General features: G+C 35.4%; 1 protein-coding gene across 3 annotated transcripts in view; it reads right to left on the bottom strand.

Annotated features, from left to right (window-relative positions):
* Positions 1-26,006, bottom strand: part of LOC109071982 (oxysterol-binding protein-related protein 10-like) — a 42,729-nt gene that overhangs the window by 12,414 nt on the left and 4,309 nt on the right. For 2 of the 3 annotated variants that reach the window (XM_042772952.1, XM_042772953.1), the window contains 4 exons: positions 22,522-22,601; positions 18,867-19,106; positions 4,531-4,753; positions 4,163-4,302 (listed from right to left, as the gene is read on the bottom strand). In XM_042772952.1, the coding sequence (XP_042628886.1) occupies positions 4,163-4,302; positions 4,531-4,753; positions 18,867-19,106; positions 22,522-22,601 (683 nt within the window). The remainder of the gene's footprint in view (positions 1-4,162; positions 4,303-4,530; positions 4,754-18,866; positions 19,107-22,521; positions 22,602-26,006) is intronic. The other variant, XM_042772954.1, reaches the window with a different exon arrangement.

The raw sequence follows: 26,006 nt of genomic DNA, 5'->3' as shown, positions 1-26,006 counted from the left end.
CTTTTACATGCACACGTGTCAAGCATCAACTCTTTTTTCACCTCAAGCACACAATGGTGAAGTCAAATGAAGCTAGTTTACCATGTTGGAAAAATTCGGTGTGATTTCAGTCTGATTGAAGACACATTATTAAAATCAAAGTATGTGTAAATTTACTCAGTGTGTCCAGTCACTCCCAGTTCTTCATGTAGTCATCAAATATCCTCTTTAGTTACTGCTCCAACACTATAGTTAACACACCGACACTAAGTCCCCATTAAATAAAAACAAACTCTCTGTCAGTCAAATCTTGGGGTTAAAAGGCATTTTGAGATACCTTTGAGATAAATGGTTAGACTGCAAATGATTAAAAAAAAAAAAAGCGTTTAGTAGGAGACTGTGTGTTGAAACCTTCCTTTTCAGGACTGATCGTAAAAATCATCTGACTTTGGTCAGGTGACGTGACATCATGTTAGAGCTCCTGGGAAAACAGCATGGGCTGGTGGGAAAGCAGTGTTTAAAACAGCAACACCTTCATGAATTAATAATAAGCGGCAGTACGTTGTCTTCAGGGACGCTGTTAACAGAAGTGTCCATGCACTGAGAACAAGACGAAACCACATTTCTGAGACAAAGAGCCTTTAAAGAACTCTACCATGTACCTTACTTTAGGTTTAAAAGAATATTTTATAAATGTAATGTAAAATAATATTATAATAATATTTAAAACGTTTAAAACTAAAATTTAGTTTGTAGTTTAAGTTTTTAAAAAGGTACTACAACTACTACTATTTTGTCAATTATTAATTATAATAATATATAATAATAAACAAAGAATATTATATTTTAAAAGATAAAAAGTATGACTGAAAAGTATGAAGTATGCAGTTTACTTTATTATTATTATTATTTTATTTTATTGATGTAATGTAAAATGATATTATAATACATTTTAATATTCAAATGTAGCTTGTAGTTAACTTTATTCAATTATAATATTTATTAAAATATTTTACATTGAGAAATTACAGTAGTATTTTAAAATCATTTTACTGTTTAAATTTGATAAATTATTATTATATTATTTTACATTACATCAATAAAATGGTAATATTTTTTATTTAAAATACTTTACAATTACATTTTAAAATATTATTAAAATACTATTTTACATTCAATTGACAAAATATTATTAGAAGTAATATCTTAAACTACAAACTACATTTTACTTTTTACATTTTAAATCTTATATTTTTTTTCATATTACATTGAAAATAATATTATATAATAATAATAATAATAATAATAATAATAATAATAATAATAATAATATCACATAATATCATGTAATTAAAATAATAATAATAATAAAATTTATCTTATTTATTGCCATAGTAAAAGTAGATTAATAATTTCAGTAATAAATTTGTGGCAAATTAAAAAGAATGAAATCAAGAAAAGCGAACTATTAAATGCACATTTAGATATTTTTCAAAGAAATTGATGTCTAGTGAAAAAAAAATGTGTCTAGTGAACTGGCCGCTGTAAAATCTTTTCCATTTCCAAGCACACAAAATCAAACCCTTTTTTGTTGCACTTCTGAGAGTGTTACCTTTCGGCCCCAACAGAGGCGGGGACAAATGTTTGCCTTCTAGCCACACACACAGACAAACATCTCACCCGAGAGGCACAAAACACCCCTCCACACACCAATTTGAATCTCGACGAGGATCTGCACCGCTGCCTCTCCTGTCGAACATCAGGGATATGTATGCTTGATGGGCCATGTCTCATAGCTCAGGTGTGTTTTTCTGCTCCCTGCAGTTTTGCTGCTGTTATTTTCCTCTGACAGCGCAGAAGAGCGAGCTGTCAGATCATGCTGGTTCACAGACAACACTGAAATCTCTCTCTCTCTCTCCTTGAGAGTGTTAACAGTTTCATTTCAATCCCAGTTGTCCGAAAATCCAATAAAAACATTGTCTAAAAAAAAAGGACCATTAAATGCTTTGTGTACATTACACAAACCTACTTCACTTCCTTCCCAGACAGCTTTATTCAGTCGTGACCGCTAGTCGTGACTGCTTTTCTCTGTGGTTCACTTGCAATCTTCAATCACGGCAATCCTTTCTGCTCTCTGCTTTCCTCTACTGGTGATTACGATGAAGTTCAACCATTCTAATAACAAAAACAATAGGCAATCTGCCACAAGAGATCTTATGTTTCATTTACATCAAACACAATCTGCAGGCATTAAAACACACGCAAAGGTACACATTTGTCAATTAAGAGATTCAATATCTCATTCAGACAAATGCTTTGGCGTTTGGCCAGTGGTGATAAAGGAGAAGCCGTTTCGCTCCAGTCCCCAAAGCAGCCAAGATTTATAACCTCTCGAGCAGCACTGTTGTTTAACAGCATGTCTTACTGTTTCTGCATTCAGACAAGAAGAATCACAGGGGCGGCTGCTGAATAAATGGCTTGGCTAATCATTGGTTGTGTTCCCTCTATCCTTGAACAATCCACGTGAATTTTAAACTTCGGTTGAGAAGCTATGCCATCGACCCATGGCCCAAAATGAATTACAATATCCCAAACTCACGCAGTTCTAAAATCCAACTTTAAATAGGTATGCCAATTACTTGCTCAAGGTCAATGTATCATAAATGTTATACAGCAGTTAGTTCTGGACAACTTATTTGATCATATAACAGAACTGGACTGTTTTAATAAAAAATAAAATACCTTAATATGTTTTATCTAAAATGACACTTACTTGTCGGTTATATTAAAACGATAATTCACCCAAAAGTGACTATTATGTCATCATTTACTCAACCTCATGTTTCAAATACGTATGACTTTTTTATCTGTGAAACCTAAAAGGAAGACATTCTGAAAGTTGTAATAGTTCAATTTAAATTAATTACATTTTTGCGTTGTGCCATCATCATCTTCTTGATATTCAACAGTGCGAAGAGTCATTTAAAGGTTTAATGGTACGAGTCACAATGTTAAATTAATTTGATACATTATCCCGGGTAAATCAGAGGAAAAAAACCTTTCACAGATTCTGTCTGTTGCATTCTGGGAGCGTGTTCCTCCTCATAGGGAGCCGATTTAATGACAAGCACACACAAATCAGCCGCAAAATGAATTAGCTCGCTTCAGGCACACACGCGCACACTCAAATTAACTTGTATTTATACATACGCCACCGCATGCGCGCAAACAAACACTTTCACACGCTTACACAGAAGAAACAGCAGCCCTGGCCTTTCTCCAGAGAAACGCAGGCGGATAAAAGGTTTCCAAAAGAGGGAAGGGCTGACTCATTCAGGGCTCCGGAGGGATTGTGGGTATCCTCAGCCTCCTGCCACAGACCTAGAACATGTCCAATTAGTGCTCCTCTTCCACTCCTTCGCTGTAGAAGCCTGGCAGGCGCACACACGATAGTGCAGACGCGTATTTGAAAACTTTCAAAGAACTCTACAGGAGACTTTAAATGAGTCAGACACCATTCAGATTTTTTTAGACTATTATCAGAAAAGCAGAACAGATCCCGGTGACAGATTTTACCCCTGAAAGATCATCTCCCTTTAAAAGTGATAAGTGGCACGTCACTGAGCTGCCAGCTTCAGAATGATAATGATGGGTGTAATGATGACTATATTGCAGGGGTGTTTTCTTTGAGGAGGCGAGGGAGGAAGTGCCATGAACCTCCAAAAACCAAATAAAATGAAATAGAAGGCGAAATAGTGTCTTATTTTTCTAAAGTAATACTGTCCAACGGTGACAATAGCAGACAAAATAAAATAAAATAAAATAAAATAAAATAAAATATATTAAAATAAAATAAAATTAAATTAAATTAAATTAAATTAAATTAAATTAAAAATAAAGGTATCTAGAAACACATTTGGTTTATAAAATGTAGAGGATGTTAGGAAAGAGTACTTTGTAACAAAATAAAATGAAATACAAGGTCAAATACAAGGCCAAATAGTATCTAAACTGCACATTTACAGTAATGCTGTCTAGCAGTGACAGCAACAGATACAATTTCAGACAGAGTCTAAAATAAAATAAAATAAAATAATTATGGTACTGTTATCTACAGTGGCAACTGCTATACAGAATGTAAAAGATGCTAGGAAAAAATAATATATCTGTGTTTTTTGAGTACCTCTGTGTCTTTGAGCCGTTCTTTGTTCCTGTGAAGTGGAGAGAGGGGCTGATGTATAGTTGAGGTGTTACGTGTCAATTCTCCGTTCTTCACATGGTCTTCTGAGGAAGTCTTGGACCTTGACCAATTACAGATGTTATCTGCACACAGGATGATATCACTAATCATACACAGCAGGGCTTTATCATGAATACTCATCAAAATTCACCGTTAACAAAATCTGTGGACCTTGAACTTCAAATCATGTGTGCAATGCTATAAATCAGGCAATAATATTAAATATGATGAAGTAAGAAGACACAATTTTGGCAAACTGCACTAACACACATCACACATTTCAGAAGCGATAGACAGTGCCATATTCTCGCCTGTATTCGATCCCTGCATGTGGCTGTGGGTGATGTGTTGGGCCGCCTGGCACACGTTGTGCTGAAGGATACTCAGGCATTCTCCCAGACAGCTGAGTGTGGCTGCAGACGTGGCTTTGAGGAGGAGCAGGTCTTGGTCCAGGGAGGACAGCGGCCCGCGGCTCGGCAGCGAATCGATGGAATTCACCAGGTTCTTCTGCTGGCCCTCTGCCTGGGACATGACCTAAAAAACAGGTCAACAGACAGACTTCTCATCGATTCCACTTGGACTATTAAAACATCTTAATGAAATCAATTTAAACAGCACACATTTGTATTTAGAGCTACTTCAGTTGAGCTTTCCATTATCTACAGAACAGTAAATCCTCCTGTAAATCAATCCTTGATTAGAATGCATTTAAAACTGTATAAAATTAGTTTCGTAATATTTACATAGGTACGCGCTGCCAGCTTGTACACAGCATTTGTACAGTATCTTATTTTACATCTGTAGAGTGAAATATTTCTGAATCTAAACAGAGTTAAGGCAGGACCTAATCTTATTCATTATGAAATGAACAGATCATTAAAAGAAGGTCATCCAAAAGGAAAGTAATTTCAGACCCCGAAGCAAGTTCTGATTAAACAATTTTTTGAATAAAGGACACATATATAATGATTGTTTTTGTATATATATTCATTTTAATTTCTTACTGACTAAATAATATTTAAAATGTAACATTACTATAAAAATGGATGGACAATTGATGAAAGAATCTACAAGTACAACATGTATATGTGTGTGTAATATTTTACAATATTTAATAATATTACAGTTTTTTTATACATGCGGTCTTCGTGATCACATATACACATACACCGATTAAAAAAATTTGTATCAATTTTCATGCAACATGCTTAAAATGACAACAAAGTTGACTTTGATTACACCACAAAGAAATAAATTAATACACACTGAGGTAAAGAAGAAATTAGAAGTGTAATACTATAATCTAATCCAGCAGGTTTTATTCCATGTGTCAGATTTAGAGCAGACTGAAACACCTGTAATCCTTTCTGGAGTGAAAATAATCTACTGGATTAGCTCAATTCTATCCTCCTCTCTGCACAAGTGTTCAAAACAAACCACATGCTGCCAACTGCATATCCCTCAGACTGAGAATATATGACATATTTGGGTGTATATTGCTGAGTTTACCCTTATTTTGGTGTTTATAAACACTCTAGTGTGCATGAAACACGGGATGTTTTGTGACAGAGCACAGGATCGTGAAACGACTTGTGAGGAAAGTTTGTAGTGTTTGCCACCTCCGTTTGATTCTGTCATGAAGGTAATGACCATGGGCTCTTGTGGTGGAGTGGATATTGAGCAGCTCTAACGAAAAGCAGACAGATAGCTGAAGAGGAGTAGAAAGTTGCAGGATGTGACTCATCACTGTAGGTCGCTCTGTACACATAGATTTCTCTCTCTCTCTCTCTCTCTCGTTTCGTGCGCATGCGCAGAGTGAGTGTTGCGAGGAGCGTGTGGTTGAGAGAACGCTGTGGTGAGGGTGAATTTTTTTCTTTTTCTTTTTCTCTTTTTTCCTGCTTTTCTCACACTGTTTGTTCACAAGCGTTTTGGTTTAGTTAGCAGAGGAGTATTTATTGTGTGAAGTGTAAAGGGAGAGGACGCCGTAGGCCGGCGTTTGCCAGGTGACTATGGCGACGCCGGCGCCGGCGGCGCTCGGTCAAAGTTTTGACCAACTTTCACGCAGGCATGGCATTAAAGTTGTGCCTGCTTTTAATTGTTCAGTTGAAGATTGTGCCTTGGCTGTTGGGAAGGCTGTAGGTTATGATAGCATTGTGTCTGCGTCCCGAATGAATGGCGCTGTGGTTATTTTCTTGGACGTGATAGAGAAGGCGAATAGTGTTGTGCAAAGTGGAGTTGTGATCCAAGATACACTGGTTTCTGTTGTACCGTTAATACAACCAGCGAAAAGAATAATCCTTTCCAATGTTCCGCCTTTTATTAAGGATGAGTTGCTAGTAGCAGAGTTGTCTCGGCATGGCAAAATCATGTCGCAAATGAAAAAAAATACCGCTCGGTTGTAAGTCTCCATTACTCAAACATGTTGTTTGTTTTTAGACGGCAAGTGTATATGGTTTTAAACAAAGCCGAGGATGAAATGAATATGGCATTTAAATTTCGGATTGACGGTTTTGATTATGTAATTTTTGCGTCTTCCGATACAATGAAGTGCTTTGCCTGCGGAATGGAAGGTCACACCAAGCGAGCGTGCCCTGCGAGGATTGAGGGTGCGGAGGCTGGTGTGTTGGTAAATGAAGATGCCGGTAGTAGCAATGTGGAGCAGACTAGCGTTGATATTAATGCTACGATGAATGTGCGAAAGCAGCGTGAAGATGGTGAAAACAGTAAGAGTGTTGATGTTAGTGGGGTTGAAGACATGGATGTTGTTGTAGGAGATATAGAAAATGAGGATGAAAGTGAAACTAATGTGACCACTGAGACTGTTATAGCTGTAGCTGAATGTATCTTGGCTGAGGAGAATAAAAATACTGAGTTTGAAAAGGATGAAGCTTTGTTTAAAGCACCCTCTAGTAAGAGAAAACGTGCTAGGAAATCCCCGAGAAAAAAAAGCGATGAAATGGTGATGGATAAACAAGCTGGAAAGAGTGATGAGACTGAAAATAGTGCAGTGGACGATTCTGATAGTGAAGCTGTTGATGATAACAATGAGAAGGTTCAGCAAAGTTATACTTTTGCAAAAGTGAGGAATTTCCTACAAAAGACAAAGAATATGAAGAATGTCCAGGTTGTAGATTATTTTCAAGACCGGAAAGCATTCATTGAATCAGTTGTGATGTTGATGAGGGGGGAAGGAGAAGAACAATTCACAGTACAGGAGATATATAGATTGAAGAAATTTGTCTCTAAAGTGAAGTTGGAATTAAAGAATGAAGATGGATTTGAAACTACATAGGTTTGTTTTTCTTAAGTTACTGTGTGCTTTAATATGTTGGTTAAAACTATGTAATCAAATGAGTACAATAAAAGTGGGTACCCTTAATTTGAATGGTGCAAGAGATATTAAAAAAAGAGCACTATTATTTGAACTAATTACCCAGAAGAATATTGATGTAACTTTTATACAGGAAACACACAGTGATCGCTTGAATGAAATTGATTGGCAGAAAGAATGGGAAGGGGCAGTGTACCTCTCACATTTGAGCTCCATAAAAGGCGGAGTGGCCATTCTTTTTGCAAAGAGGTTTTTGCCAATTTCATGTGAAATAAAGAAAATGGTACCTGGTAGGTTATTAGTTTTACAAGCAAAATTTGAAAAATTTAATTTTGTTTTTCTAAATCTATATGCTCCTACAAATAGTACTGAAAGAATTGCCTTCTTTAAAGAGGTCAGTGTTTTTTTACAAAGTTGTAATCAAGATGATTATCTTTTTTTGGGAGGGGATTTTAACTGTACAGAAAATGATGCTCTTGATAGGAACCATTTGGAACCTCATACTGTTTCAAGTCATGTAATGCGTGAATTGATTGAAACCCACAGTTTGTGTGATGTGTGGAGGGAACTGAATAATAACAAAAAGCAGTATACATGGTCACACTCCAGAGATAATGGTATTTCAATGGCCAGGCTTGATAGGTTTTATTGTTTTAGATATCATTTTAATGTTGTTAAAAAGTGTTTAATTGTGCCAGTTGGTTTTACGGATCATTGTTTGGTGTTATGTGAAGTGTTTATAGCGAATGTTAAAATTAAGAGTGCTTATTGGCATTTTAATACATCTTTGTTTGGGTGATATGAATTTTAGGAGTGTGTTTTTGTAATTTTTGGGAAATATTCAAAAGTAGGAAAAATTGTTTTATTGATTTAAGACAGTGGTGGGATTGTGGGAAGGTGGAAATTAAGGCATTATGTCAACAGTACGCTTTTCAATGTCTCTAGGGATATTATGCATTCAATGAGAAAACTTGAATCTGAGATTACTGACTTACAAAAATTTGGTTGAAATTACTGGAGAAAAACAATGTCTTGATGCTCTTAAATGTAAGAAGTCTTCTCTTACAGACCTACTGGGTATAAAGACACAAGGGGCTCTGGTTAGATCACGTTATCAGATGCTCACACAAATGGATGCCCCATCAAGGTTTTTTTTTGGCCTAGAACGGAAAAATGGGCAGAGTCGATTTATTCACTCTATTCGAACAGAGAATGGGCAGGAATTGAAAGAACCCACAAGTATCAGGAAAAGGGCTGTACAATTCTATGCTGAGTTATATAGTAGTGAATATAAAGAGAATGAGGAATTATCTGCCAAGTTTTATGATGGCTTGGAAAAAATTACTCAGGACTCTGTAGGTAAACTTGAGAAGCCTCTCACGGAGCAGGAGCTTTTAAATGCTTTGAAAGATATGAAGACTGGTAAAGCACCAGGTATTGATGGCCTCTCCGTTGAGTTTTATAAGGCTTTTTGGGGAGTGATGGGCAAAGACCTCTTGGATGTTTTAAATGAAAGTTTAGTTGTGGGTTCACTCCCTCTAAGTTGTAGGAGGGCGGTGGTCACTTTACTGCCAAAGAAAGGTGATTTGCAGGAAATTAAGAATTGGCGACCTGTAAGTTTACTTTGTACAGACTTAAAGATTTTTTCTAAGATCTTGGCTAATAGATTAAAAGATGTGATGGGGCAAGTGGTTCATTCTGACCAGACCTATTGTATACCCGGAAGGTCGATTATGGATAACATTAGTCTTATCAGAGATATTTTGGATGTCTCTGGCTATCTTGATCTTGATATTGGTTTTATTTCAATTGATCAAGAAAAAGCCTTTGATCGAATAGAGCATCAATATCTTTGGAATACGCTTGATGCTTTTGGCTTTGGGTCCAATTTTAGTGGAATGATTAAGGTATTGTACAAAGACATTGAGAGCGTACTGAAGATCAATGGTGGTTTGAGTGCCCCTTTTAGAATTGGGAGAGGTATAAGGCAGGGATGTGCACTTTCTGGAATGTTATATTCCTTGGCGATAGAACCAATGTTAAACAAGTTGTGTTCTTGTATTCAAGGTTTTAAGTTAAGGAATCACAGTGCTCAATATCAAATATCTGCCTATGCAGATGATGTCATGATCTTAATTAATGGAAATAAAGATGTTATTAATTTGGCATCAACTGTTAGTGAATTTGGGTGTAATTTCTGCTGCAAGAGTAAATTGGGAGAAGAGTGATGCACTGATTAAAGGTTAATGGAAGAATGGTTTACCAATTTTACCTGGTGGGTTGAATTGGAAAAGGGGGGGCCTTAAGTATTTAGGTGTGTATCTTGGAGATGAATCAGTGCAGCAGAAAAACTGGGATGGGATTATAGAAAAAATGGAGGGCAGACTAAAGAAATGGAAATGGATTCACTCTCAACTATCTTTTAGAGGGAGAGTACTAATACTGAACAACTTAATAGCCTCAAATATGTGGCATAAGCTCTCATGTGTGGAACCTCCCACAGGATTATTATCACGTTTACAAACAATATTAGTGGACTTCTTTTGGGACAGGCTGCATTGGGTCCCTCAAGTGTGCTTTTTTTGCCAGTGGAGGAGGGAGGACAAGGTTTGGTGTCTCTGTCAAGCAGATATGCAACATTCCGGTTCCAGTTCATTCAGAAGTTTTTAACAGGCTCTGTGGATGTGATATGGAGAGCAGTTGTGAAAGACATTCTTCACAGAGTGGATGGACTTGGATTAGATACTGCTTTGTTCCTCACAGATACCAAAAAGCTACAATTGAGTGGGCTATCTTCATTTTACCGAGGATTGTTTAAAGTGTGGGGATCTTTCATTATTAAAAGACCAGAAAATGCTACTTCTCTGTTCTGGTTGTTAGAGGAGCCGCTAGTTAAGGGGGCTCGTTTGGACATTACAGATCAAGTGCCAAATCTATTTCAGAGGTTGTGTGACACTCAAACTGTAAAGCTTGGTCACATGATTAAAGTGGCTGGATCTGAATTGAAGGACATTGTGGCTGTGGCATCTTTATTGGGACAAAAATCAATGAGACAAACCTCAACAATCTTGGAATTATGGAGGAATAAACTGGCAGCAGAGGAATTGACATTGCTAAAAAGTTTTGAGGCAGGAAATCTGCTTCCTGATATGAGAGATCCTTTTCCCAAGCACTGGATTACACCTGATTTAAAGGAGATGTCTGGTACTTTGTTAAATTTGAATGGGCTTCAGAACCTGTTGTTAGAAGAATTAAGTGGAAAAGTGATTTACAAATGTTCTGTTAAAATAATGCACAAGTCCACATTGTGTGAGAAAAGTGATAATGTCTGGAGAGAGAAATTTGACATTGGAAATGAAGTTTAAACCATTTTGGAGGGTTTTATACAAACCACCATTGATGAAAAAATCAGGAGATCTTCAGTGGAGAATCCTGAAAGGGGCTGTTGCTGTCAATGCGTTTGTCTCGGTTATTAACTCTAATGTCAATGAAGGTTGTGTTTTTTGTGGGTTAAGAGAAACAATTTTTCATTGTTTTCTCGAATGTAGTAGGCTAAAATCACTTTTTGCACTATTAAAACAATTGTTTATAGGTTTTAAGGAAACTTTCACCCCTAAGGCTTTCATTTATGGGGCAGGATACAACCGCAATCAAAGATTTAAATGGCAGTTGATTAATTTTATGGTTGGCCAGGCAAAAATGGCCATGTATATTTCAAGAAGAAACAGGATTAATAATATACATGGCCAAGATGGTGAACTGTTGTTTAAGGCATTTATTGCTATTAGGTCCAGGATCTCGGTTGAGTTTAAATATTATAAAGAGATGCATGATTTGGATACTTTTGTATTGCAGTGGTGTTTTAATGAGGTTTTTTGTACTGTGTTTGAGGGGGATTTAATTTTTAGCTTTTTGTTGTGTTAAATGGTTGTGTGATAATGGTTTGATGTTTTCTTTGGTATTGTTATAATAAAAGTATGGGTTAAAAATCAAATCTCCTCCCTTCATTCCAACACTTCAGTGATTGCAACACTATTACAGCACAGCTGTAGTTTTAATGGGGGAAACTTACACTCTTAAAAGGAACATTAGAGTCTCCTGTCCTGAAGATATCTGCCTCACTGAAACAGATAAGGTTTTATCTAAATATAATAATAAACAATCAGAAACAAATAAGATATATATAAGATGCACATACAGTGCAAAAATACTTTTTTTTTGAAAGATTCTCATGCTAAAGAAGGCTGCATTTATTTGATTAAAAATACAGTAAAAACACAAATAGTATGAAATATTATTACAATTTCAAATAACTGTTTTCAATTTTTAAATATTTTCAAATTTATTTTAATCCTGTGATGCAAAGCTGAATTTTCAGCAGCCATTTCTCCACTTTAGTGTCACATGATGATCCTTTAGAAATCATTCTAATATGCTGATTTGGTGTTCAACAACCATTTCTTATTATTATCAATGTTGAAAACAGTTGTGCTGCTTAATATCTACAGTATAAACCATGACACACATTTTTTTTAAGATTCTTGATGAATAGAAAGTTCAAAGGAACATAATTTATATTTAGATATCTTTAGTAACATGACAAGTCTTTAATGTCATTTTTGAACAATTTAATGCATCCCAGCTGAATAAAAGCATCAATTTATAAAAAAAATAAAATAAAAAAAAATAGTGACAACAAACTTTTGAACAGTACTGTATAAAAATAAAACTTTTAAAGCAATAATTAATTGAAAAAAAATGTCAAATTGTCGTTGCAAGTTGATGCAAAACCTCTATGTTGTTACGTTTAAAGGAAACATTTCCAGACATTTGAAATTTCATACAGAAAATGGCTGTGTGCAATTTCTCATGTGCTCCAAAGACAAAAGAAAGTCATACAGGTTTAGAACAACCTGACGGTGAGTAAATGGTAGGTAAACTATCTCGTTAAACGGTTTTGTCGCATAGACAATGACGTCATCTTTAAATAATTCACTGAAACAGGGATATCACTGCCAGCTCTTTCTATGACAAGTGAAATACTTTTGAGATTTCTATAGTAACTGTCCTGTCTGTCTGCTACAACATGGCAAACTTTGAGCACAGAAGAGATTTTGCAGTTTCACTCATAACCCAGCTCTCATGAAAAATTGATGCATCTCTTTATACTCTCTCCTTGATCCATTTATTTATTTTTTGTTAGTATTAAAGGAAAGAGAGAAGCATCATAGCTGTCACCTGCTCTCAGCACAGAATTCCGATGGATCCCTGTGCACAGGTTCAGTACAGATCAAGATTCTGGAGCTGAGAGATCACACACACTCAAAACTGTTGCATAATGCTAAGAGAAAAGACAAAAATAGCATTAAAGGGATAGTTCACCCAAAAATTCTGTCAGCATTTACTCTGCCTCATGTCGTTATAAACCTGTATGAATTTATTTCTGAATTGGAACACCAAATGGGAACATTTGAAGAATGTAACCAGTGTTTAGCATATTATTTAATGAAATGCTAATGAAGGTGACTCAGTTTCAGGTCTGGCCTTAACCATAATTCCCATAAAGAGTATATAATAATCCATTATTGAAGAGTAAGTAAGAGTATAAATGTCTGTTTTCTATATTCTTGAGGTTTTGGCTATATTCTTGAAGTATTGACATAAAGCACAGATAATTCTAGCACACCTCTCAGTAGGGTTGTGAGTTGTGTCGTTTAAGCATTGATATCGCGATGTACGAATCCACGATAGTAACATCGCAGGATGTGCGATGTAGGCTGTCGTAGTTGATCCGTTATTCATTAACCGTATGGGCCAAGTGCTCCCCGGCCCTTGACGAATGTGATTCGCAGATTAATTGCACAGCTTAACCATCATAGAGTGAAAGTTTATCATTTGCATGTGTTTTTAAGTCCTGTCAGTTTAACAGGGAGCATATAAGAACGAGCAGAGAGAGAGAGAGAGAGAGAGAGAGAGAGGAGAGAAGAGGAGGAGAGAGGTTTAGAGGGGGGGATATAGGGAGGGGGAGCCCCGGCCGCGCGCGCGCTCACCTTCACCGTCTTCAAACAACACGAGCGCTGTCTTGCTCTCTCTCCCTCGCGCATATTAATCAAAATCAATTGACACGATGCTGTCGAAAAAAAAAAAAAAAAAATAAAAAAAACCTATCCAGTGATGAAATGTTTTCTGTGTTGTCAAATCTTGTGCGATATCCTAAACTGCCGAGATAATTACACAACGCGTGCCGTACACGTCTGATTCACGAACTAATGATTCCTTTGAACCGATTCAATTTAATGAATGGGTTTAAACAACTGACCTGTCCAACACTGAACTCACGAGACGTCTGAATTGGTGTATAAAAAAAAAATCTGTAACACTTTACAATAATGTTCTATTTATTAAACTATTTAACTACATTATTTAACATTTACTATTACTAAACTGCACTTCTACAACATTGTTCATTTCAACATTTAGGCTATAGCCTTCATTGTTGATATCAAAAGTTGTACAGTATTTGTTAACATAGTTAATGCACTGTTAAGTAACATTAACAAACAATGAACAGCTGTGTTTTATAGATTAATAAATATAGTAACAAAAGTATTGCTCGTGGTAAGTTCATGTTAGTTAATGTTAACAATTCAAACCATATCCTAAAGTTACAAACAAATAATTTACTCTAAATAATACTCTAATGTTTAAATAATTTAAAATGAGAATGTAAGTGTGCTCACCCCATTTTTGTTTGTAAGAAAAAATTAGATTAGATTTCATATCGCAATATATATCGCAGAAAAATAAAATATCGCAATGTCATTTTTTCCCAATATCGTGCAGCCCTACCTCTCAGGGTGTGTTACTCATTAAGCGATATTGTAGAATGAACAGAAACTCAATTCCTGGTACTCAAGCTCTTTTTACCTCCCCCTCTCCGGTCCCCACTTCTCAAAATCTGTCTTTCTGGTCATGTCTTTTTCATTTTTCGCTGTCAAAATGTTCATAGTAAGAAAGTAACAGCTCTCTCAGTCACTCTCCATCTCTGTCACTTTTACACACAGACATCATTTATTTTTCTCTCTCGCACATGCTCTTAAAGGACATGCAAAACTTTGGCTACAAAATAAATATATTTCAAATACACTACGTTTGGGGTCTGTAAGTCTCCAATGGTCAAACATAGAGAAAAAGTGTCATTTTTGACATCTTTTTAATTTTTTTTTATTTTATAAATGTATTTTTTAAAAATTATATATATATATATATATATATATATATATATATATATATATATATATATATAGGTATATCTATATATATATACAATGTATCTCAATGAATGTTGTGGTCGTAGTTAGTTTATTTCAGTAATTCAACTCAAATTGTAAAACTTGTGTATTAATTAAATTCAGTGCACACAGACTGAAGTAGTTTAAGTCTTTGGTTCTTTTAATTGTGATGATTTTGGCTCACATTTAACAAAAACTCACCAATTCACTAATTAGAATACCAATACAAAAAACATTTTTAGTGAATACCTTCAGAATTATACTAGACCAAGTCCTGTCCATCTTCAAACAGACACATCAACACATCCCTATGAAGATGATCATCTCTAATACTCACTAATGATTTCTGTGTGAATGCAATTTCCACTCACACTTGTTGAGGGAAACAGTGTGACTAATTGCACATCAAGCCATGGATAAAAATAAATGCAGCAGAATAATTAAAATGCCAACCGTTTCATGCAACCTAAATGGCAGTCACTTCAATTCAGGGAGCCTTTTCTATTAGCTTTTTCTATTTTTATTTTTGAAAGAAATTAATACTTTTATTCAGGAAGGATGCATTAAATTAATCAAAAGTGATATTAAAGACTTTTCCATTATTACAAAAGTTTTCCATTTCAAATAGTTTTCAACTTTCTATTTATCAAAGAATACTGAAAAATATTAAGCAGCAAAACTGTTTTCAACATTGAAATTAATAAGAAATATATTTTTGAATAAATAAATGCAGCCTTGGTAAAACCTTGCCGACCCCAATAACTAGAAGTGTAAATAACTATAAGCTTTGCGTAGGTGGATTTCCACAAAGAGTATCAACTCTGCGTGGCACTATCACAACATTGCAATGTTTGTTTGAGTGTTTTGACAAAGCCACATTGGTTTACCCAATGGTGTGGAATGAGGGTAGGACTATCTATGTGGTCAAGCAAGAGCAAACAGGCTAGTGTTCAGAAAAAAAAAACAAAAAAATATATTTTATATATTATATATTATTTTTTTTCATGAGCATTTTTGAGTTTAGTGACACTAGTGGTGCTGAAAAGAAAACTCTGAACATCAGAGACTCTTAAGTTAAAGCGCCTTCAAAATATTATAAAGTGCTGTTAGAGAAAGAAAAAAAAAAACTTTAGCCAAACCTAAAAATGTACTGCAAAATATACAGAATTCCACCTGCTGAAAAACGTATTAGAGATGAATACAAATGGTGTCAATATGAAAAAAAGAGTCTCAGCTATCTCCAGTCAGCAAAGGAGAAGAGGTCTTTCTATGTCTGGTTGTCTTTTCAAAAGCACAGGCGCTAGCCACATCTTTGACTGACAGCCCGAAGATTACCTGCTTTGAGCTCCATATCAGCGGGTGTAAATGGGCCTGGATGAGTTTAAAAAGGTGTATGTGAGTGGGCTGGCTCCACGGCCAGGAAAGATGATTTAGTGAGGCTTGACTGAAGACGTTAGATGAATGAGAGGAGGAATAAATCTATCAAAAAATACTACATATAAAGAAAATGTCATTAAGCTATTCACTTCAGAGGGACAATTTCCAACATATGAAAATGCTGACAGTATTTACTCACCCCTAAAAAAGTAAAACGGGTTTAGAATGACATGAGGGTGAGTAAATAATGACAGAGTTTAAAATTTTAGAAGAACTATCCCTTTAAGCATGCTTGCCAGCTTTACACCCAGTAAAATATTCTGCTTAACACACTGGCAAGATATTCAGAGAGATTGCTAATAATAATTTCCACCTCACTGCTTAGATGCACACACATTTTGAAAGCACAATTTATGAATCTCAGCTGGTTTCCAATGACTTGCTGCATGTTTCCTTTGGATTGCTGGCGAAAGTGACAGTGTCATAATATGGCCTAAGAGCCAGAAAAAGCAGCTGGTTATGATGAAAATGTCACACCAGGGTCATACAAACAGACGGTTTAAATCAAAGGAAAAAACAAGTTTCTTAGATATTAATTAAACAAGATATAAGTGGGACCTTCTTTAGTTTAAAAAACCTTCAGTCTGGTCACGCAGAACAGAAATTTGAGATGTTCTGCATTTTCATAGCACAAGCAGTACTAGGTGAGTTATGTGTGAATGTTTAATAGAATGGTTCACCCAAAAATGAAAATTAGCTGAAATTTTACTCCATCCAAGGTGTAGGTGAGTTTGTTTCTTCATCAGAACAGATTTGGAGAAATTTAGCATTGCATCACTTGCTGACCAATGGGTGCAGTCAGAATGAGAGTCCAAACAGCTGATAAAAACATCGCAATAATCCACTTGATGATCAAATTGATGAACTTTGTGTTGATTACTGTTTTATCAGCTTTTATCAGGTGTTTGAGTTCAAATCTATTGTGAAGTAAAAAAACAACTCATTAGCATCTTAAATGGTCTGTGGGAGTACATTTTCGGCACATTTTTATTTTGGGTGAACTATTTCTTCAAAAGGGTTAAGGATTCATCTAATTTCTAAGTATGAGCAATAGTAATAATAATGCTATTGGCATTCATTTCATTCAGTAAAGATACATGAAAGCGAATGAGTGCAATTTATGTAGTTTTAAGTCAAAACTGACCATTTCTAACAGTCTCACTCCACTGTGACATATGACTGCAACAATGTCAAAACAATGTGATGGCACAAGCTTCCTGCTGAACAGCACTTTCTGCTGCTGACCCAGCAATCACAGGCCAGCTGAGGTCGAGACGTTCCATAAGGGAGTCAGCTCAACACTGACAGTGCTGCTGACGGCATAAAGCTTAAAGCAAAAAACTGTGTGCTTTGTGTCATAACTACTAACACGTGACAATCCAAAACTCTTTGGCAGAGCAGACAGTCAATATTGAATATGTAACCCTTTCATGCATTTTATCTGCTACAGTGAACAGACCACAATATCGTGCAAACTTGAATCTAAAATTTTCTTTTGACAAATGTAATATTGTTGCAGAAACTGGATTTATTTACTGTACATAGTAAAGTTACATAGATGAAGTTTTATAGAAATAGCAAAACCGATTTCAGTAAAAATGAAAATTACAAATTAATAAGTAATGTTTTGCATCATAACTAACAAATGTTATTTTTGTAACTACATACTGTATATTTGTTAATTTTATATTTGTTTTTTGTTTAGTTGTTTTAAATTTTATTATTATTTTTTATTTTATTATTATTTATTTTAAACCATAAAAATGTACATAATTATATACATTTTATATAAAAATTATATATATATCTATATCTATCTCTCTCTCTCTCTCTCTCTCTATATATATATATATATATGTGTGTATATATATATATATATATATATATATATATATATATATATATATATATACATATATATATATATAATTTCTCATTGTTGAAATAGAAATATGCTTACAGGAAAATGCACATAATATGAAAAAACAAGTACATAAAATTAAAATTGTAAAACAAGCAATATCAAATTAGATATAAAGCTATATATAAATATAATATTAAAGAAAGTTACATATAGAATTTTATATTAAGTTATACATAAACATGCAATTAAATATTTTGAAATACTAAGTATATAACTACATTTTAAGTATTTTGTGTGTATACACACACACACACACATTTTTAACATTAAATAATTTTTTATAACAAGTTTTAATGAATATATGTTGCTAAAAATATAATTAAAAGCCCAAAAATCTGAACTAATTCAGATGATGCTAACCCAGAGACAACATACAGAACTACCACATTTTGCTCTGTTTGATTGCATAATTGCTGTTAATAGTGTTAATCGACAGTCACCACTGATAAGCTACTACTAAATATTGTAGAAACTTAATTTTCTGTAAAGTTGCTTTGTTATGATTTGTATCGTAAAAAGCGCTATACAAATAAACTTGAATTGAATTGAATTGAACTAATAGTCTGAACCAAAAAATCTAATTAAAAACCCCTGACAGACACTGCAAAACATCAGTGTATTTAACAACAGTGGCTAGCTGGCTCTGTCTGTCGCTGTCCATACCTCTTTGACCTGGTGCAGTCCTGCAGGATGCTGACTGCAGGCCCGTTGGCTGGCGGTGGGGGACTTGTGGTGGGTGATGGTGATGACAGAGGCAGGAGTCCCGTGCTGGGGGGTCTGTCGTTGGGTGGAGATGGAGGAGCACTGTGGGACAGGGTGCGGGTGCAGGGAGAAGCTGTGGGTCCGGCCGGCAGATGAGGAAGAGGATGTGTTGTAGGAGGAGGAGGAAGAGGAGGTGCAGCCCTGAAAGAGATAGCAGCAATGGCAGCAGCAGGAGTGAGAGGGAGTGCAGGCTCCCAAGCCTCTCTTCCCGATGGGCACAGACACCGGCCCTGTGCTGCCAGCACGGTCTGCCATCACGCAAAAGAGCATCATCGGCCTGACACCACCAAGACAGCAGCCACATACAGACAGGGAGGGTGAGAGGAAGCAAGGGCAGTGCATGGTGGGAGAAAGTGCAATATGAGACAGCAGAGAGAGGAGGAGTGAGCTTCCTATGGAGTACTGTTCCCCACTGCAGAGAGATAAAGGTAGTCCCTTGTTTGAAATGCTTTGATCTCTAAAAGCTCTTCGGCACAACCTGAGAACTGCAATCTCATTCCATCACATTTAATCAGAAACATAATTTTTCTGAGATTCACAAAAGCATTAAGTGCACTGCTGAAAAATGCACTAAAGCAAGTGTCTAAATCATGCTTTCACAAATGTCACTAAATTGCAATTTGCAAGTCTAACTAGATTTATAGTTTTTTTAAAAAAAATTTTTTAAGACTGTGCAAAAATTTCTTCCACAATTTCTGTGGACTTTGTTTTTTTTTTTTTTTTTTTTTTTTTTTTTACCACACTGCTACATTGTTTCTAGGGTGACATGGATGACTAGTTACTGGCTGAAGAGCAAAAAAGCTTTCTATAATATTCTTATCCCTAATCATAGCTCATGTTTAGGTCCATTCTTTAATGTACACATATTTTTTATTTATTTTTTTTATTCAGCATTAAATTTGAAATTGACAGAAAAAACATTATTATAAATATTTAAAAAGATTTCTATTTCAAATAAATACTGTTCTTTTAAAGTTTCTATTCATCAAAGAATCCATCAAAGTATCATGGTTCCCACAAAAATAGACACAAAACTGTTATAAACAGAATAAATGTTAAAATAATAAATCAGCAAATTATGATTTCTGAAGGATCATGTGATACTGAAGATAATGCAAATTCAGCTGTTATCACAGCAATAAATTACAGTTTAAAATTTGTTAAAATAGAAAACGGTTATCTTAAATTGTAGAAATATTTCCCAGTTTTAATGTGTTACTGTATTTTTGAATGATAGTGTAAGTCTAATGAAAATCTGGCCTTAGTGAACACCCTTAAAAAGACAGAACAGCTAAATTCCCAAAGACATGCTCTATATCAAAAATTATTCATACCAAACAAACAGTGTTCAGATTTAAAAGCAGCTGTGCATTCTTCAGAAACACAATAAAACATTGCTCCTCTGGGTGTTGTAACATGGACTCTTAGGCTTGAAGGAAGATCGCACTTTTTGATACGACCCAAAATGAGACCATACTACAAGGTTTTCTGTACATGCAGCAATGAGTATTTCATTTAAGGTCCTATGGAACTCCCCAAACCTCATGCAATTGTATTCTCACAGTCTAATGGCAGTCCATTGTTCAGTCATCTGAGATTTCAGCCCTGACTACCAGGTTACATAAGTCACAGACTATACAGACCCTTATACCAGGGAATTAAATTCTGAAATTTAGAGAGAAGTGTAAAACCATAAAAATAATATGCAGTATATAACATAAAATGCTATAATATATAATGCTCACCAAGGTGGCATTTGATAAATACAGTAAAAAGACAATTTAACTGTTTTTTATTTTTTATACATAATGTTTAGAAGCCATTACTCCAGTCTTCAGTGTCACATGATCCTTCAGAAATCATTCTAGTATAATGATTTGGTGTCCAAGAAAGATTTCTTCTTATTATTAATGGTGAACAGTCGTGTTGAAACAACTGATACATTTATGTTTCAGTATTTTTGTTGAAACACGATATTTTCAGATACAGGATTCTTTGATGAATAGAAAAAGAAAATAGCAAAAACAACAGCATTTATTTGAAAAAGAAATATTTTGTAACAATGTAAATGTCTTTACTGTGTCTTTTGTTCAGTTTAATGCATCCTTGCTGCAAAAAAAGTTTTAATTTCTTTCAAAAGTAAATTTAATTTATCTTAGTAGAAACATAACAATTTAAAAGGTAATAAGGTGCAGTGAATAATAAAATATATACAAAAATAAGCACACTGAGTGTAGAGAATCCATGAAGCATCTGTTGCATGCATTATGGATTCAGTCATTAAATGAATAAATATAACACACTGGTAATGTAATATATTTAGCCTTAGGTCGATAATGAAGACCAGGCCCAGATTTGTATAGTTTCAAATTACTTTGCTTATAATGTGATTAATTAAGAGACTGCAATGTTTTTTTCCTTTTTCAGAATACATTAGCAGCTAACACTGGCTTGTGTTATTAGACTGCCATTTGTTGGTCATATATTGAAAATGAATGCTAATAGAAGTCAAACAATGTTTTAGCCTCAAGGCTAAATTCCATTCCATTTAATCCACGCTCTAAATTAGTGGATAATGCCAGTCTCTCCCATTTGTAAACACTCATTTTCAGATCTGACTGAAGTTATCATTATTCTGCCACCCAAAAAGTGCTGAAAATTACAATAAATAATTGGACACATCACCATCTGCCTAAATGTGTGTCTAATGCATATTACTGCATTTAAACAATCTGAATTTCTTTCAGTCGGCAAAACTAACATTATGTATCTTGAGGCATAAATTAATGGCATGTCTTGATGGAGGTGAACGCTTAAAGTTTAACTCTGTAAAGGTTAAACATACAAATCACTGTGTGTTGAAGTTCAGACAATAGTAGGAAACAGAGTGTGACACACAGTGTGTTTTGTCACATGATATGTGCACTGATACAATAAGTATAAGCCTGTTTCTCCCATCGGTGTTAAACAATAATTTTGAAACAAGTAAATGATCATATGGTAAATGATCATGTCAGGTGGCTGGCTGCTTATATGTATATTTATATATATAGCATTTTTTCACCTGTTCTGTCATGCACCAGGCTAAAAAGAGTTCAATCACATCCCATCTCTACCAAATAAACCAACCAAATTTACAGGTAAAAACTTGCTAATGACCTCATTTGAAATTCCACCCATTACAACAAGCCTAATATCCAGTGTGATGAACTTTATTCTCTTATGAAAAGAGAAAGAGGGAATAAACTGCATCACAAATCGCAAAACTACAGGGGCAGTTTGTCATCGAAGTAGTGCTTGGAGAGGTCAGAGGAAATGGAGAGCGAGTCAGTCAGTACAAAGAATGTGAGAGATAGAGACAAAGACAGGAAGGATGACAAAGGAAGATGCACTTACAGAAAGGAGAGTTAGTACATTATAAATGACAGGATAAACAAAATCAAAAGAAGGACAGCTTCAAGACAAACATTCTGCTTTCAAAACCAAGAGGGAGTGAAAAAGTTGTAAAGGACAGAAATGAGAGCACAGTGTGCCGAGTTAAATGTAACTGGGTTACCTTGGCACTGCCGTCTGAGTGGCGACGGGCACACAGCTGAAGCTGGGTCATCCACATCTGCTGCTCGTGTGCATCACAAGCTAAAAGAAGACACACATACTATCAATGTCCATATTCATTCATGCTGTCTCTATAGCTAAATTAATTCAATAAACTCAACACATACACGTACTGAATTTGATTGTTCATTAAAAATAATGAATGTGTTTGGTTATGTATATCCTTAGAAATAGTCATGCATATTAAAGGGTTCATATTATGAGAAATGCATTTTACTTGAACTTTTATGGAAATGTTAACATTATCCTTATATCACAGGTTAAGTGTCAATACAATCTAAATCCACTGCATTTAAAACCAACTGTCATGATAAGCTCCATATTTTAAGATTTTTTGGTAAATAATAACATATTTTGGCACACAAGTCCATAGAATGCTGCAGGGATTATATAGTTTTGTAGGCAAACTCAGAAGTTATCATAAATCCCTGTTACCTCAACAAAAAGCAAATAGTTAGGGGTTCAAGCACGTAGAGCTGAAACTGGGTATTGTAATTGTTAGAATGGCCAAGGATCAACAATATCTACGTAAAACTGATTGGGCAGACCAAAAAGTAAAGGCTGATTTATACTTCTGCGTCAAAACTACGCTGTAGGTTGTGCGTAGTGCGTGCAGGCTGCGTTGTAGCCTGATGCGCACCTCTCCAAAAATGTCACAGCGCGTCAAATCTACGCGGACTGCAAGCGCTGTGATTGGTCTGCTAGTACCCCTCCTCCGTATGTATTTGAGTTTTGTGTGTGTGTTTTGCACTTTAATATATTTTAATGTTACAAAATAAAACAAAGCAAAGAACAAGTGTCTTATCAATCATTATAAAATGTAGCATTACATCACTTTGTTGTCCGCAACAAACAGTAGTTCTGCCATGGTACAAGTCCTTGTGGAGATTGAAAGAATGCCCTCTTCTGCTGTTCCGTTGTCGTCTCTTTTTTGTAGTTTTAAATAAGTTTTCTGTTCTTTGATATTTATTTGCTGCCGTCACGGTTGATGTTTCTCCGACAAGCTGCTTCTTCTTCAGCTTTTGCCGTGGTCTGCAGGTTACACAAGCGACATGCCCGTGGACACTGCAGACCAGTGGTTTGCATGTGTACTGCACGTCGATGCGGACAGAAATGAGGCTACGGTGTATGTCCGACGCAGAAGTACAAATCAGCCTTAAGTCGTAGAGAGTTGAAACTTGGAGAGATGGTAGTATTCACACTGTCTACAACGTCACCGAAGCTCTCCCCAATCGGACTGAAGGAGACATTACAGTGATCAAAAGTAGAAAATTGCTCATAACTCCTAAACCGTTGGTCACAGACTCAAGTGCCTTATGTCGTTGGAATCCCTGGCAAAATTTTTGGGTATTTTGGATTTTTTGAAAAATCTACTTTTGCGAACTAGTCCTAGGTTTTTCGCCCGATCAGAACTAAACAGTGCAGAAAATTTTAACTTTCGACTCACCGTCACAAAGGAAGGCCAAAACGTTCAAAAGGGGCAGGGCCGCTTTTACTAAGTGGCTATGACTTTTGAATGAAATGGGATATCTTCGCCAAACTCAGAACACTCATGTAGGAACTCAATCTGAGGTCACATAAAAAAATCACGGAGCTTGGCCACTTGGTGGCACTATAACAGGGGAAAAAAATAGCTATAACTACACAACCAATTGTCCGATCAACATGAAAATTGATACGCAGTGTCAACATGGCCAACATTTTGAGCACTTATTAGACAAGGTTAATGGAGGTCAACTGGAACGAATGTCAGTGTGCCTGCTTGACTCATGGCCCTAAAGGTCTGTGAGAAATTTGAAAGAAATCGTCCACTGGGGAGTGATATCGCATTTTTCAAGGGCGTAAACGATTGTATATTGTGCCGTTTTTCACACATACACACAATATTCATATCACCTGATAGACCTCCTCATTCTGAATTATCAAAAATAAAATACTTTACCCTTTGGGTAGCTATAATGGTGTTGTTTAGAAAAGGAGTGTGTCCAAACATACCCAAAAGCCTATAAATCCTAATCGAAAACTCAAAACTTCACAAACCTAGGTGAACACATGCGACAGGTGATTCTAAACAAGCATGCAAAGTTTTATGGAGATCAGACCATAGGTGGTGCTATAACAGTTAAAAAGGGTTCAAAAACACTATATCTCTATGGTAAATTACCTCAAATTGCAGAAAATGTTCATATATTCACAAATACACTAAATCTTACCATTGTACGATCGATCTCCTCATTCTGAACAACTTTGCTTGTAGGACCACTGCTGTCAATCAAATTGTTCTTTAAATATTTGACATTATTTAAAAAACCTACTTTAGCAAACTCCTGAAATCTGACCATAGGTGGCACTATAACAGTCCATATTTCTATGATAAATTACCTGGATTTGCCAAAATACTTTTTTTAATCATTGATTTAGGTGGTTACAGACTTGCTTATTAATAATACATAATGTCTTTTTTTAATATATTTTACTCAGCCAGAAAAAAATAAAAAATAAAATAAAACAAGTTTCAAGAAAATTATTTGAACAAACCACTGTGTAAAAACCTTCAGAATATAGAAAGCAATAAAACTAGAATGTTTGGTGAAGTGCAGATCTCTGTTTTTTGCATGAAAATTTTTATATATATATATATATATATATACTGTATATACAAACAGGGTTTGTTTTTTGTCCTATGAAAATCTAGTTTTAAGGTCATTAGGTATGGTATAGTTACCCAGGTAGAACAAATGCAAGCTTTTTCATCGACACAAGACCGAAAAACTTAATTTGTGGTTGTCTGCAACCTGGGGTAAAGACTGAGGGGGTGTGAAATGAGAAAAATAGCACATGAAGATTATAATTTCAGAACGCTGGAACACTGGGAGCGGACAAGACTCCACCTGCGGCAAGGCTGTCAAACTACTGGGAATAACACTGGAGGTGACAGCTTGTTCCCAGCTAAATTCATCCTTTCACAACCTCTCAGAAATTGCCTTTGTTAAAAATGGCCGATTTGGCTGGTGGCATTTTGCTTGTAAACTCCTGACACAGTCTAAATGAGTTCTCAGAGTCACCTCGGACCAAAAGAGATTTTTTATATAAAAACATCATAAAAGACTGTGGAATGATACAGTGAATGCCAACCATGAAATGATTCCTGGCATACTTGAAACAACAAGAAAAACAGAGAGAGGAGAAAGTATAGAGATCTAATCTGATGAGGAAGTAGCTGGCTGGAAAGAAAGGGTGAACATGGACAACTAAATCACAGATGAAGGGGGATGCCTGAGGGGAAAATACATATCAAAGAGATAATTTCTTAAGAGACGTTATGCAAGACAGAGTGAGGAGATGCAAGTTAAAGGAGAACAGAGATCGAAGGGATCAAATCGGACACAAATGGTGTCAAAAGTCAAAAGCAAAAGCAAAGGATTA

This window comes from Cyprinus carpio, chromosome A16 (assembly GCF_018340385.1).
Source record: "Cyprinus carpio isolate SPL01 chromosome A16, ASM1834038v1, whole genome shotgun sequence".
Taxonomy (NCBI): domain Eukaryota; kingdom Metazoa; phylum Chordata; class Actinopteri; order Cypriniformes; family Cyprinidae; genus Cyprinus; species Cyprinus carpio.
Note: the sequence above shows the minus strand (reverse complement) of the source record. Positions and strands in the feature narration are given on the sequence as shown.